The sequence below is a fragment of the Vombatus ursinus genome, unplaced genomic scaffold (genome assembly GCF_900497805.2).
Source record: "Vombatus ursinus unplaced genomic scaffold, bare-nosed wombat genome assembly UNPS02014859.1, whole genome shotgun sequence".
Classification (NCBI taxonomy): Eukaryota; Metazoa; Chordata; class Mammalia; order Diprotodontia; family Vombatidae; genus Vombatus; species Vombatus ursinus.
In genome coordinates this window covers 567,309-582,789 of record NW_020954637.1, presented here as the reverse complement: position 1 = coordinate 582,789, position 15,481 = coordinate 567,309, and the positions used below count along the sequence as shown (strand labels likewise).

The 15,481-nt window shown below is 42.1% G+C and overlaps 1 protein-coding gene across 12 annotated transcripts in view; it reads left to right on the top strand.

Moving 5' to 3' along the window:
• The first annotated feature begins 8,063 nt into the window (after positions 1–8,063).
• Positions 8,064–15,481, top strand: part of SRRM1 (serine and arginine repetitive matrix 1) — a 37,440-nt gene continuing 30,022 nt past the window's right edge. For 11 of the 12 annotated variants that reach the window (XM_027841366.1, XM_027841360.1, XM_027841365.1 and 8 more), the window contains exons 1-4: positions 8,064–8,148; positions 10,899–10,988; positions 11,782–11,904; positions 14,038–14,208. In XM_027841366.1, the coding sequence (XP_027697167.1) occupies positions 8,128–8,148; positions 10,899–10,988; positions 11,782–11,904; positions 14,038–14,208 (405 nt within the window). In that variant the 5' untranslated portion in view covers positions 8,064–8,127. Of the gene's footprint in view, positions 8,149–10,898; positions 10,989–11,781; positions 11,905–12,201; positions 12,331–14,037; positions 14,209–15,481 lie in introns of those variants that run through there. The other variant, XM_027841367.1, reaches the window with a different exon arrangement.

Here is a 15,481-nt window from a genome sequence, read left to right as displayed (position 1 = left end):
GATGATTGAATCTATGGGAGCTGATGAGATCATGAAGTGAAACAGTACATAGAGAGTAGAAAGCTCAGCATGGAGCCCTGTGGGACACGGCCAGATGTAGATTGTTATTTATCCTTGCTCTTACTTTGACTGAGGCAACACCCATTCAGTGATTAAGGCTAGGTAAGAAATGAGCCAAGGAATGGCCACTTTTACCTAAACAAGAAAAAAAAAAATCAACTCGGGAGGGTAAGACTCTCAAGGTTTCTGGCCAAAACAGAAAAAATTACTATTTATATTCACTCTGAGCCATCAAGGCCCAGACAATGACCACTAAATGGGGCTTGGACTGGGACCTATTGTGGCAAATCAATGACAGCCAGAGTAAACTGGATTTAAGGCATGGTCTTTATGAAAGAAACCTAGCTGTGAACCCTAAGATATCTTGCTATGTTTCAGTCATCAAAATGTACATTCCTTTGGGCAGGTAAGAGGGAGAGGAAGGAGGGGAAGAGAAAGGAAGGAAAGGAAAGGGAAGGAAAGGGAAGGGGAGGAAGGAGCTGCATTGCCTAGATGGAACTGGCCAGTTGGGTCCCCAGGAGGACAGCTCAGACTATTCATAGATTGTTGTTTGTCCTTCATTCTCTTTTTTAAAAATTAATTTATTTTGAATTATCAACAATCACTTCCATTGAATATTCATTGAATATCAACAACCACATTCCATTGACTTTTAAATTTTTCTCCCCCTCCCTCCCCACCTTCCTCCCCAAGATGGCACACAATCTGATATAGGCCATACATATACATTCCAATTAAATATATTTTCACATTAGTGATGTTTTAAGTAAAAATTAGAACCAATAGGAGGAACCACCAGAAAGAGGAAACAAAATACAACAGAAGAAAAAAAAAAGCATAGTATGCTTCCATCTGCATTCAAACTCCATAGTTCTTTCTTTAGATATGGATAGCATTTTCCATCATGAGGCCTTTGGAGATGTCTTAGATTCTTGTATTGCTGAGAAGGTTAAGCCTATCAATATTAGTACCTAACTAATTATGTTATTCCCTTCTTGAGCCAAATCTGATGAGAGTAAGGTTCAAACAATGCTCTTCTCCCTCCTTTCCCTCTGCTGTAATAGGTTTTTGTGCCTTTTCCAGTAATATAATTTACCTTTGTCTGCCTCCTCCTTTCTTTTTTCTCAGTACATTTTCTTAGATCAGATTAATCCACTTACTTGCATCCATTTTTTTTTATCATTACATCATATACCCACCCCCTTTATGTATACCCCTTTAACATGGTGTAATAAGAATACAGTTCTCAAGGGTTACAAGTGTCATCTTCCCTTCTAGAGATGTAAACACTTTTCCTTTATTAATAAGATGTTGTTTCTTTCTGTTCCATTTACCTTTTTATGTCTCTCTTGAGTCTTGTATTTGAAGATCAAATTTTCTGTAGAGCTCTGGTCTTTTTATCAGGAAGATTTGAAAGTCCCCTATTTCATTGAATATCCATCTCCTCCCCTGAAAGATCATGCTAATTTTAACTGGGTAGCTGATCCTTGGTTGTAATCCAAGCTCCTTTGCCTTACGGAATATCATATTCCACACCCTACGGTCTTTTAATGTAGAAGCTGCAAGGTCCTGTGTAATCCTGACTGTGGTTCCTTGATATTTAACTTGTTTCTTTCTGGCTGCTTGCAGTATTTTCTCTTTGACCTGGTAATTTTGGAATTTGGCTACTATATTCCTTGGTGTTTTCAATTTGAAATCTCTTTCAAGAGGTGATCAGTGGATTCTTTCTATGGCTATTTTACCCTGTGGTTCTAGGACCTCAGGGCAGTTTTCCTTTATAATTTCCTGAAAGATAACTTTCCAGGCTCTTTTTTCACCATAATTTTCAGGTAGACCAACAATTCTTAAATTGTCTCTCCTGGATCGATTTTCCAGGTCATTTGTTTTACCAATGAGGTATTTTACATTTTCATCTATTTTTTCATTCTTTTGTTTTGTTTGACTGATTCTTGCTCTCTCGTAGAGTCATTAGCTTCCATTTGCCCAATTCTAATTTTTTAACAAATTGTTTTCTTCTATTAGATTTTGTATCTCCTTCCCCATTTGGCCAATTGTATTTTTTTAGGGACTTGTTTTCTTCAGTATACTTTTTTTCCAGTTGGCCAACTGTATTTTTTAAGGACTTGTTTTCTTTCTTTTTTTTTTTTAATTAATTTTTAAAATTAATTTATTATGATTTATCAACAATCACTTCCATATGCTTTTGAGTTTAAAATTTTTCTCCTCCTCCCTCCCCATCACTTTCCCCAAGACGGCGCACAATCTGATATAGGCTATACATATACATTCCTATTAAACATATTTTCACATTAGTGATATTGTAAGTGAGAATTAGAACCAATAGGAGGAACCAAACAAAAGAAAAAAATAGCAAATAGTATGCTTCCATCTGCATTCAAACTCCATAGTTCTTTCTTCTTTATGGATAGCATTTTCTATCATGAGGCCTTTGGAGATGTCTTCAATCCTTGTATTGCTGGGAAGGGTTAAGCTTATCAATATTAGTCATCACACAATGTGGCTGTTATTGTGTACAACATTCCCCTGGTTCTGCTCACTTCACTCAGCATCAGACCATACAAGTCTTTCCAGGTTTTTCTGAAGTCAACCTGCTCATCATTTCTTATAACACAATAGTATTCCATTACATTCATATACCACAACTTGTTTAGAAACAATTCCCCAATTGGTGGGCATCCTCTCAATTTCCAATTCTTTGCCATCACAAAAAGAGCTGCTATGAATATTTTTGTACGTGTGGGTCCTTTTCCCATTTTTATGATCTCTTTGGGACATAGCCCTAGAAGTGCTATTGCTGGGTCAAAGGGTATGCACATTTTGATAGCCCTTTGGGCATAGTTCCAAATTGCTCTCCAAAATGGTTGGATCATTTCACAACTCCACCAACAATGCATTAGTGTTCCAATTTTCCCACATCTTCTCCAACATTTATCATTTTCCTGTTTTGTCATGTTGGCCAATCTGATAGGTGTGATGTGGCACCTCAGAGTTGTTTTGATTTGCATTTCTCTAATCAATAGTGATTTAGAGCATTTTTTCATATGACTATAGATGGCTTTAATTTCTTCATCTGAGAACTGCCTGTTCATATCCTTTGACCATTTATCAATTGGGGAATGACAGGACTTGTTTTCTATAGCTAATTTTTGTCCTTCCTTTTCCAAGCTATTGACTCTCTTACATACCTCTCATTTCTTTTCCCATTTTTTCTTCTACCTCTCTCATTTGACTTTTAAAATTCTTCTTGAGCTCTTCCAAGAAGGCTTTTTGGGTTTCAGACCAATTCATATTCCCTTTTGAGCTTCCAGATGTGGGTTTGTTGACAATGTTATCCTCTTCAGAATTTCCGCCTTGATCTTCACTTTTCCCATAATAAGAATCTATTGTACGTTTCTTTTTGCTCATGGTGTTTGCTTATTTCCTGGCCTTTAAAGAGATTAATATCTCCTGCTGGGGAGCAGAGGGCACTGACCCAAGCTTCTTGGGTTGGAAGCCTACAGCCTGGTCACTGGCTTTGTGTGCTGGGGCCTCCAATGCTGGCAGTTGGAGGCTGTAGGGTTCTGGCAGCTTACTTGGTACTGGGCTGGAATCAGCAACACTGGAACGCTAGGGGTAGGATTGGGTAGTGTGACTCCTGGAGATTTCCTGCTCATGGGGCCTTTCCTTCCTTTCACTTTCTTTAGCTCCTTTCAGATGGATGTTGCAGGATGTTTACCCACCTGGGGCCCCTTGGCTGCTTCTCTTAGTTTTGCTGAGGCACCTGGTGGTTTTCCAAGCTGGTTTCCACCCACCCTCACTGAGACACTTGGGGGTCCAGGTGTTGGTGTTTGCCTGCTCCACCACGTAGGTTTCAAGATCTCCTCCTGGTATGCTGAGGTGGGGCTTTCTGCTAGCTTGCTGGGATGCCTCCCATTCTGTACTGCTTTCCTTTCCCCAGGGCAAGAGGGGCCTTTCCCGTTAATCCCTCAAGATACTTGGATTACTGGACTGCTGTACCCCATATTTCTTCTGGTTCAGCTGTTCCAGGACTTTTCCTGGGGCAATATTTTCTGGGCTTTCAGAGGTTAATAAGGGAGGGTAAGAAAGGCTCACCTCTTACTCCACCATCTTGACTCCCAAACTCCTCTAGGTTTTCTTAACATTGTTCTCTCCGGGTTCTCCTCCTGCCTGTGTTACCATTCCTTCACCAGATCTTCCTTCAGATGATCCATGACATCAGGAAGGTGATGCCATGACTTGCAGGTGAATTGGATTTAAGTGAGGGAGAGCTGTGCAAAGTCACCAACTTCACGTTCTTCTCCACAGCCATCTGGGTCCAGTGGCCAGATATAGATAGGACAACCAGAGATGGCTTGAGCAAGACCTGGATAAAGATCCAGCAAAGAAGAATGAGGAGTCAGATAGGTAGGAGGAGAATCAGGACAGGAGAAAGTGGTGTCCTAAAAACATAGAGAGAAGTAGAGTTTCAGAAGAAAATGTTGATCAGCAGTATCAAAGGCTGCAGAGGTCAAGAAGAATGAGGACTGAGAAAAGGTCATTGGATTTGGCAACTAATAGATTGTTAGTATCTTTAGACAGAGTAGTTTTGGTTGAATAATGATGAGGTCAGAAGCCAAACTGTGGAGAATTAGGAAGAAAGTGAGAGGAGAGGAAATGGAGGAACCTATTGTAAATAGTCTTCTCAAGGAAGTTAGCCACAAAAGGCAGGAGAGATATGAGATAATACATTGTTAGTGGGGATGGTTGGATGGATCAAGTGAGATTTTTTTTTTTTTTGAGGATGAGAGAGACATGGACATGTTTGAGGCAGTAGGGAAGGAGCCAGTAAACAGAAAGAGATTGAAAATAAGTGATAGACTGGGGATGAAAGAAGGGGCAATCTGTTGGAGGAGACAGATGGACTAGGATCACTTGCGAGTGTGTGTAGAGGGATTGCCTTGGTAAGGAGAAGGGTCATCTCTTCCTGTGGTTGTTGTTTGTCCATCATTCTCAAGGAGGACCAATGACATCAATGTCTTGACTTGCAAGTGAACTGGATTTAAGTGACACAGAGATGTGCAAAGTCATCAGCCCCACTCTGTCCTCCAGAGTCATTGGAGACCAGTGGTAAGACATAGGCCAGGAAGACTGGCAATGGCTCAGGATTCAGTGGGAGATCTTGGCCTTTTTAAGCTGAGATCTTTCCCAGGTCTCAATTTGCCTGAAGCAACACCCATTCAGTAGTTAAAGACTAGGTAAGAATTGAGATAAAAGAGATAGCCTATTTGCCTTCACAAAAGAATCAATGAGGGAAGACCCTCAGAGTTTCTAGTCAGAACAAAAAAAAAATTGCTATTTACAGTCACTCTGAGTCATCAAAATGCAAACAATGAGCAAGTGAAGCTTGGGCTGGGGCCTATTGTGGGCCAAGCAGTGAGAGCCCACAGTGAGTCATTTGGGTTTGAAGGCATAATCAAGTAGCTCCATTTGAATCCCAATGGGCTTTATCAAAGCCTGGTTTTTCAGAGCTATATTTCAAGAAGTCATAAATGAAAACTACATGAGACAAAAGAATTAATTGTACCAGTTTTTTGTTTGTTTGTTTGTTTTTTTACAAAACCTCTTCATGTGAGGCCGAGATGGAGAAGATAGTGGCAGAAGGCATCTAGGACCTAGATCTTGGACCCCACATAGAGTAGAGACCCCACAGTTTAAGAAAGGCTGATCTAGGTGATATGAGATGAAGAGTGGAGAATTAACAATCAGTATCATCAGGTAAACAGAGAGATGTAGTATAGTCGAGTATGAGCATACTACAGAGGGGAAAGAGGGGAGGTGACAGCATTGATTAAGCATCATGCTAAGTGCTTTATACATATCTGATTTGATCTACAATACATACAAATAAGAATCCGAATATAGAATGACATCAAAGTGTACAATTAGAAAAGAAAATAAGAATTTAATAAATATGAAAATAAGTATTTAACAAAATGCCTGTTCAACTGATCAGGTGGTTTTTAGTGGGGATAATGATGGATAGCCCCTGTGTTCTACTGGAATTCTCATGTCAGGAGAAAACCAGGAAAGCCCCAGCACATGTGGTGGACCCCTGTGTTAAGGACACGGAGAAGAATGGCACAGGACAGGCAGGCACCAATGGGTTACAATCCACATCCTTGGAAGGAATGTCCATGTCACTGAGATCACAAATCCATTTGATTACTGGGTGCATTTGAATAAATTTCAGGTGGGTATGTCAGGATTCAATTCTCCCATCCCACCCCACTGGACCAAGACCGTGTGAGCCCAGAGACTTGTGGATCCTAGCATGATTGCCCTCCTTTGTATCTGTAGGGACTATCCATCGTAAGTTTAATAGATACTTATTGTTTGATTGAGCTGACAGAAAATTGTTACTTGCCATTCCCTTTGTCATCCTAGTAATGTCAGAATTTCCGTAATGTCTTTACATTCCTACTCTTCAGATATTTACTCTTGATTAGGTTAAGCTGAACCACAACCTAAGTCCCCCACCCATCCAGAGATTTTACCTCGTAAAAGAACCTACTTAAGCTGGATCTCAGCTTCCAATGACCTTGCCCCCTTCCATTGGGATTCATAGGATGAAAGGCAAAACAGCTAATGAAGGGGTTTTCCTGGCCCGGATTGCCACTGGGGTCTCATCAGGCCTTGCTACTTCATACTACCTCTTCTCCCTCTCCTCCTAAAAGTATAAAGAACCTTTCATGGATCCCTGGGTTGGGAAAATCCATTGTACTCTGCACTCATGGGACATCCCCCAGGGTGTTATCTCAATTAAAGAGACTATCTCTCTACTCATGGCTTTATTCAGCCCAGTACAGAGCTCTCCAGCTTATTAATGCCCTACCCAAACATGGAGCCCTAAAACATTACCTGTCCCAGGTGACATTAGGAGTTTTGTAAGACAATCCTTAGCCCTTGTGGGTCTCTGATCTCAATCAACTAGTAAGTGTTTACTGTGGACCTACTATGTGCCAGGCATCACACTAAGCCACTTCTCCTTCCTCAGAGGACATGATTTACAAAAGGTTTTGTTTTTTCTCCCCTTGCAGGACTTCAGATTCAATTCACTTCAATCCAATCCAAAAAGCATTTATTAAGTGTCTACTGTGTGACAGACTGCGCTGAGCGTTGTAGATAGGCAAACTAAATAAGTGCATGCCCTCCAGGAGTTTCCAGTCTAACTGGGAAGGACTCTCAGTACGCCCCTCAGCAAGTAAAGATTCAGTGCATACAGAATACTATGAAGCCGGGTCAAGGGCGGGCGAATGCAAACCACCGGGAGTCGGCTTAGGCACCAACGCTTGCAGGTGGGGCCACGGCCACGGGTGGGAAAAGCGACACCGCCGGCTTCCTGTCCGGCTTCCGTACAGAGGCTAAGAGGGATGGGGGGAGGAGAGAAGACAGACACGCCCCCAGCCTCGTGGCTCGGAAGACTCGAGAAAATACGAGGCGTGCTGCTTTCATGTATTCATTTATTTAAGTGGAAAGGCAGAGGTGGGCAGCAGGAGGACTCAGTTGCGAGGCGTTCCCTCAACCGCGGGCTTCCTAACTGCTGACGTTCCCCACACGAAAGCAGTCCTGGCCAATCTCTCCCCACATTACAAGTCCAGAACGGTCACGGCCTTCCCCTACGGGTCGGCGGACGGGCCCTTCAGCTAAGAGCGAAGTCGCTAGCAAGTACCGTCACGTGCTACTAACAGGAAAAAAAACTTTCCTCATTCCAGTCGAAGAGAAGGGGGAAAAGAAAAGGGGGTGGAGCTCCCGAAGTCCGCCCTTCCCATTGGTCGGGAGCTTCTTCTCCTCTACTGGCTCCCTCCGAGCTGACCCGGAAACGTCGACGCAAAGGGAGCGTGCCAGCAGGGCAGGCCCGGAAGCGGGGGGGGCGGGGCGGTCCTTCAGCGCGCGCGCCCCAGAGCTTGGGTTTCCTTTCCCCAGTCCCGCCTTCCGTCGGCGTCGGCGTCGACTGTGGCGGCGCGGTGCACTGTGGGATAGGGAGCGATCGCCGTGCGAGGCAGCAAGATGGACGCGGGATTCTTCCGCGTAAGTCGGCGGCGCCGGGGACTGGGCCAGGCCGGGTCGGGCAGGGAGGGCTGGCGGGAGCCTGACCGGGATGGTCTCAGGTCAGGGTCCAGGGGGCGGGCGAGGCGAGGCGAGGCGGCAGGAGCCGAACGGAGCAAAGGCGGGCCTGCGGTACCCCTCCAGCCGCGCCAGGGGCCCGGGCCGCCCCTGCGCACTGCCCCGCTCGCCTTTCCCGGCTCGGCCCCGGCGCGGCCCGGACGGCGGGGGGTGGGGGGAAGATGGCGGCGGGGGCGCGCGCCCTGCTCCTGCCTCCTTTGCCGGCCGGGTGCGGGCCCCGGGGCGGCAGCGTGCATGGGGGCCGGGGGCTCTCTGCGAGTGCCCCTGCGGAAAGGAGCAGCTCCGGGGGCCCCGGTCAGGGCGAGGAACACGGGCGACGCTGCCTCCCGCGGGGGCCGGCGGCCCTAGGCTGCTCGGAGGGGACGGGCCACGCCGGAGGTGTCGCCGGCGGCAGCTTCCGCCTTCCGCGCCCGCCCGAGCTGCGCGTCCCGGGCCTTCCTCTTTGGTGGAGGGACCGAGGGGGCTCTAGGGCCGCTCTGTTAGCGGGGCTCCGGGCGCAGTAAGCGGCACGGAGCCCGCGGTCGGCTCGGCCGAGCGGAGGGAGGGAGGGGGAGGACCCGGGCGGCGGGCAAACTTTGGAGGCGGCAAAGAGGACTTGTAAGCAAGTTTACCGTAGTGCGGGTCCGCCGAGAGAGTCGGGGACGGGCACGGAGAGCGGCCGGCGGGACTAGTTGGGAAAAGAACAACTCGGCAGAGCCACTTGGTTTTCCCGGAGAGGCCCCCGGTGCAGATAGTCTTATCGCCGCTTTACAGGCGGGGGGAACGAGGCTCCGCGAGCCTGTAACTTGTCCAAGGTCACACAGCAGGTGGCGGTGCCTGGGCTTGAACCCAAGGCTTTGGGACTTCAAGTGCATCAGCATTCTGTCCAGGCGGCTGGTGCTCCCGAGTGCCGAGCCTGGAGTCAGGAAAGCCAGAGGTCACATTTGGCCTCGGACCCTTTCAAGCTGTGTGACCTGGGCAAGGCACTTCACCTGTCTGCCTCAATTTCCTCAGCTGAAAAATGGGGATGATAATAATAACACCTACCACAGGTTGTTGTGAGGATCAAATGAAATAATACTCGTAAAAAAGGGTATAAAAGTACCTTAAATGCTTATTCTCTTCTTTTCCCACTATACTTAACTGCATTTCAAATCTTTGGTCCTCAGAAGCATATAGTACCTTACAATTTTGAGTGCTTCTTAAAGAAACTAACTAGTTGAGAAGTCGAGGTTGAGCCTACACCTTGTCCCAGTTTAAACAGTGAGAACTTCAGAGCTCATATAAGTTTCTGGAAGGCTTTTTCTAACACTTTGCAGGATGTTTAAGTGGACTTTTTCCTTTTAGAATTGACTTAGATGACATACAAAGTAAATTGCATTAAACATTAATCCAGGGTGCTAGATTTGGACAATTTGCTACTTCATTAGTGCACCTATGTATTTTAAAGTAAGTTGGTGAATAAATTGCAGTGATTGAGAAATCAATGACTTTTGTATTTTAGCCCTCTTATGGGAAAGACAACAAACTACTTTATAGAAAACATTCAATAGTCAGTGGTACCATGCTAATAGTTTGGAGTAAGCAGAAAAACAAATGAACCTTTAGTTTTGATTTTATAAAGGGTAGTCCAGCGGAAAAAAGGCAAAATGTTTAATGCTAAAGTTAAAAATGCTGTTTGTTTCAGGTATTGGTGAGAACATGGAAAAGGTGGTGTAGTAATCTATTACTTATACTATTCCCTCAATTCCAAAAGCTAGCTCTGCATGTGAACCCTCAACTATTAAATAATTTAAGGCATTTGAAGCACTTTGCCAACAGCTTACCTTTTGGCAAATACTACATGTATCAAGTAGTTAACTTAACAGGTATCTGAATATTTTTACTAAAGTACCGTGTGTATTTTTTCTTTGTGTTTTGTATAGCAAAAGTTTTCTGAATCACTATCTAGAGCTACATGTTAGGACTGTTGCTGACTTGAATTGGATTTTTTTAGTTTTGCTTTAGGTTTGCTACTAATAAAAAGTACAGTTTATGTAGAAAATGAAATCCATATAGCTGTTAGATTCTCCATGAAGGTCAGGTGTCTGATCTGTGAACTTCACATTATAACTTGTTAGTGTCCGTAATCATCGTGGACTAAATTTGAATGATGCAAACTGTGATAGAACTTGATGCACTCCTGAAAAGGCAGTTTTTGTGACATCTGCCTCAGATAAGGGATACATTTGTTTCATTTTTCCAAGTGATTAGCTGAAAATGAAGATATTAATTATGCCTGTGTACTTTTCAGTTCCGTATTTGGGATTGTAGAATCAGATCCTAGTTATACGATTTAAAAAAAATAAATCTTTTCCTCAATAAGTAAAAGACTCAAAACAATTAACAGAATACTTTCTAGTTCTGGGCTTTTAAAATTATTCTTTGTAATTCTCATTGGAATGTTCTGTGTGTTTTATAGTTTGCCAATGCTGTGCCATAATCGTTTGGCAAGCATGGTAGTAGTCTTCAGAAGAGGGTGAAACCATGCAGGGGGTACATTGTGCACCTGTAAATAAGTCTGTGGTTCTGTTTATGTACTGACCCTTTGAGTAAAAATGCCAAGTTGAGCGTTGATTGTTAGGGGTGGAAATGCCATTTTTGTCTTCTAGTTAAGATGTGTTCTTTCTTCACAGGGAACAAGTGCAGAACAGGACAATCGTTTCAGCAATAAGCAGAAGAAGCTACTAAAGCAGTTGAAGTTTGCAGAATGTCTAGAAAAAAAGGTAGGCATGGTGATTAATGCCTTGACCAGTAGTTTTGGGAAGGCAGTATAAAATGAATACTGAGGAAAGAAACATTTGCTGATTTGTCCTTGATGCAAACTATAGTAATAGCTTAAATTTACGTTATACCTTAAAATGAACACGAGACCTCTATTATTTGTACAATTTGTCTCATCATTTTATGGGTGAGGAAAATCAGCCCATGGCTATTAAATTTTGGTTCCAACACTAATAGGAACATAGAATTCAGGGTGGGAAGAACCTTAGATGTTATCTAGCCTTGAAGTTTTTAACCATTTGTGTCATGGACACCTTTGGCAGTCTGGTAAAGCCTGTGGACCTCTTCTCAGAATCATGTTTTTAATTCATTGAAGGAAATGCTAAATTTTAATTAGAGTTTAGTGAAAATAATAGATTTCCTCCCCAAGTTCACAGACACTCTTCACTACACCCAGAATCTTTCCATAGACTTACAAATTAAGAATCTCTGATTTGGTCTAATCCTCACTTTGTAGATAAGAAAATTGAGGATGATAGAGGTAAGTAATTTACTTAAGGTCACACACATACTGTCTGTAAGTAGCATAGCTAGGATTCAGATCAATATAATGTATAGTTCTTAATACTAAATCACCTTAGTTCTCACAAATACAGCATCGCATCTCTCTTCCCCATCCCCTGGCATTCCCCCCCCCCCAAGAAGCAAAAGATCATGTCAAAGCAGGCCTTCATCTTTGTGTATGAAGAGTCTTTGCGAATGGTCACCTTAATACTTGTTGGCTTTCTTCAACAGGTAGACATGGGCAAAGTAAATTTGGAGGTGATTAAGCCTTGGATTACAAAACGAGTAACAGAAATTCTTGGATTTGAGGATGATGTAGTAATTGAATTCATATTCAACCAGCTGGAAGTGAAGGTAATGATAATAGAAGTGGCTGTTGTTCTGAATGTGTATAATTTTGTGAAATCTATGGAAACTGTGAATTTCTCTATGGAATACAGATGATACAATTAGGGTTTTGTTACAATGTTTGTTCTGAAAAGAAATTCACTTTGTAAACAGCTGTTAAGGCTGGAAGTTTAGTGAAGGTGCATAGTTTTGAAAAATACACAGGTGAAAAAAAATCAAACTTACTGTTTGTAATTTTGCTGTTACATGTTAAGTTACTTTGACAGCAATTTTCTAATGATGATGTGATTTATGATTTAAAAGGCCTGAACCAAAATGGAAGTTATTCCTTGCGTCTGAAGTATAGCACCATCACCTTATTAGGTCACAGCAGAGTGAGTGTCCCAATGTCGCTCTGACCCAACTCCCTTGATGATGCAGTGTGTGCTGGAGGTGAGTTGTGTAAAGTGGCCGAACAACAAAAACAAAGCGCAGAGGAAAGAGCAATTGGGTAAAGCTTTACACTGCTCTTTGAGGTTATTCTAATGTAGACAGAGTTTGATGTGAAGCATGAGGGGCAATTCTGCATTGATTGGATGCTGTTTTTAATTGAGAAAAATCGAGCCATATATATGGCTCTCATGTATAGCTGCATGTCAGCTAGGCCTTTATAGATTAAATCCAGGTTTATGTTTTCGTTGATGTTTCCATAAAGTTTAGCTTCAGACTGAAATAAATTGGCAGCATTGCTAAACCTTCAACAGTGCAATTGTTCCTTCATGTATATCCAAGCTAATCTGAGATGGTGATTTTTTTTTTTAATAGTTAAGATAGTTTGCCACTAATGCCACTGCAACCCAAGGGACAGTAAGATGTACCATATGTTCTATTGGCAAACATATTCTTATGTGAATGTACTTTAAAATAATTCTTTTTCCAAAGAGTTCACCCTTGTGCTTTGACAGAACAGTTGGCATTCAACTGATGAGGTATTTGTTTTTAAAATAATTCAGAAGTTATGTTTTGTTATAAATATTTAATTTGTAAAAGTACTTCCTTTTAGAAGTTTATACACTTTAGGGAAAAGGGAAAAAACCCAAAACTTGGGAGTACATTGTATTAAAAAAAAAGTAGTTGATTAGAAGTAGATTTAATTTGACAAAAATGCTTTGCTGATTTTTATACTAGTGCATTAAAGCCTAAAATACCTGGGGTAATTCCCTTTATACTGAGCATGAGATTAACGTTTAGAACTTTAAAAAAAAAGCAATCTTTTCCTTTTTTTGTGGTTGTGTACTCATTATTGCTTGTTCGTCTTTTGCAATTTAGATAAATGATATAACATTAAACTCAAGGTGGTTGAGTTGCAGTAGGGAGTCGGAAGCAAGCCAAGGGAACATCTTTCTCTACAGGGGACTTGGCGATTCCAAACCCCCCCAAGGTTCCAAGAAGAAACTGAAGACACCTGGGATCTGTACTTGCTTTGTGCTATTGAGCTGTGCTTGTTATACGGACCTTGTTGCTTGACCCAACACATTGAGCATTTGAGAGCCCTCTTGACCTCTTAGCCCTTTGTGGACAGTACAGAATGGGATCAAGATGTTGTTACAATAGATCTTTCTTGTATAGTAGGAGTCAGACTTTCAGTCTAGTCTTGGAAAGACAGTAAGAAAATGCATGCATAAATATTTGTTAACTTTTTGTAAGAGAACATAAGGTACTTTTCAGAAAGCCACATCAGTTAGAAAAGTGTACTATTTCTGCACATTTTCCAGATTACATTACATTAAAGCAAATTTTCCGAGCAGAGGGAACCAAGGAAATATTTTCTCTAGGAATTATGAAAGAATTTGTAGCAGTTGGTTGTTGATGGTGGTTGTGTTAATAAATTCAAGGCCCAAGAACAGCTACACAGTCCCAAAAAAATCCACAAAGGATTAACAGGCTGCTCTGAAGTTTTTGGTAAAGAGAGCAAGAGAAATTGGTAATGTGTGCTAGAGTTTATAATGCTGGAAAATCAGTAGGGAAATTTTTTTAAAAATAGTTTTGAGTGTATATGTATCTTAGCCCCTATGGTAGATTTGTTTTTAAACTAATTTTAGTGAGTGTTAGGGTTTTTTCCAAGTAACCTGTTTTTCTTCCTGTCGTATCTCTTTACAGAATCCAGATTCCAAAATGATGCAGATTAACCTGACTGGGTTCTTGAATGGGAAAAATGCAAGAGAATTTATGGGAGAGCTGTGGCCCCTGTTGTTGAGTGCACAGGAAAACATTGCTGGGATCCCCTCTGCTTTCTTGGAACTGAAGAAGGAGGAAATAAAACAAAGACAGGTAACCAGTCTAGATTTTTATAGCATTCCTGGCTGATCCTGTTGAGATAGTAGACTCTTTGTGTCTGACCTGTGTTTGAACATTCACTTTCAGTCAGTAATTTCTAACCTGTTTAATTTTGTATGACCATCATATGGTAGTTATAGTAGCAGTATCCCTTGATTGAGAAACTACATAATGAAAAGGCTACTATGAAATCAGTCACGCTGTTAAGTGGATTATTATTTTATAGTATCTACATACACTTAAAAATATTGCTTTATTTTTGTGTGAGAACAATTCAGTCTACAGAAGGTGTATTTGTTACTGTGTCATTTCAGGAATGTAGTCCTTGTAATAACTCCGACCCACACCTGGCTTCTTTACTTTTCCTAGTGCATGATGTGAACATAGTTAAGTCTTCTTAGATTCCAGTAATTTTGTAATCAGTGATAGAGTATACAGTTCAGGTACACTTTAGCTTTATTTTAGTAAAGCATTAATTGACAGCATTTCATGGTGTTCTTGAGGAGGTGATTGTAGGAATGGTTAATGGTATAGTTAAATGGATTCAGACCTAGTTGGCTGACCAGGCCCAAAGAGTCATTAACCGGTCAACACAAGCTCAGGGCATTCTTTAGTGGCATACCCTGAGGATCTTTGTGGTTTAATATGGTGGTTGGAGCAGGCCAGCTTCTAGTGATCTGTCAGTGTCTTGGTTAAAGCCATAGGTGATATGCTCATGAAAATTTGCTGCTGATATAAAACTAGAGCAAGATACAATATATTGGGTATCAAGATCCAGAAAGATCTGGAACGTTCCTTTATAAGATGAACTTGAATACATTTTCATCTTTCCAAGTTGGGGGTGGAGGTGGAAAATGAGGCTAGGTAATTCATCCAAACAATCTGGGAATTTTAATAAACTCTAAGCTTCGTTATGATTCAGTCATACAGTGTGATACGGAGTTGAACTAGGAACAATGAGTGGATGTTACAGAGAAAGTAGATTTAGGCTTGATCTAAGGGGAAAAAAAACTTTATAACAATTAGCGTTATCTCAGAGTGGAATAGGCTTACTCAGAAGATGGTTTCCCTTCACTAAAGATCCCTAAGCAGAAGTAAGATGACCCTATGTTGTAGGGACAGCTAGGTGGCTCAATGGGTAGAGCACAAGAGTGGACTCAGGAAGACCTAACAAAGATTGAAATCCAATTTCAGACACGGGTTATCAGCCATGTGAACCTGGGCAAGTCCTTTGACCTATCTGTAATAATGACTTCTCTTAAAGGGT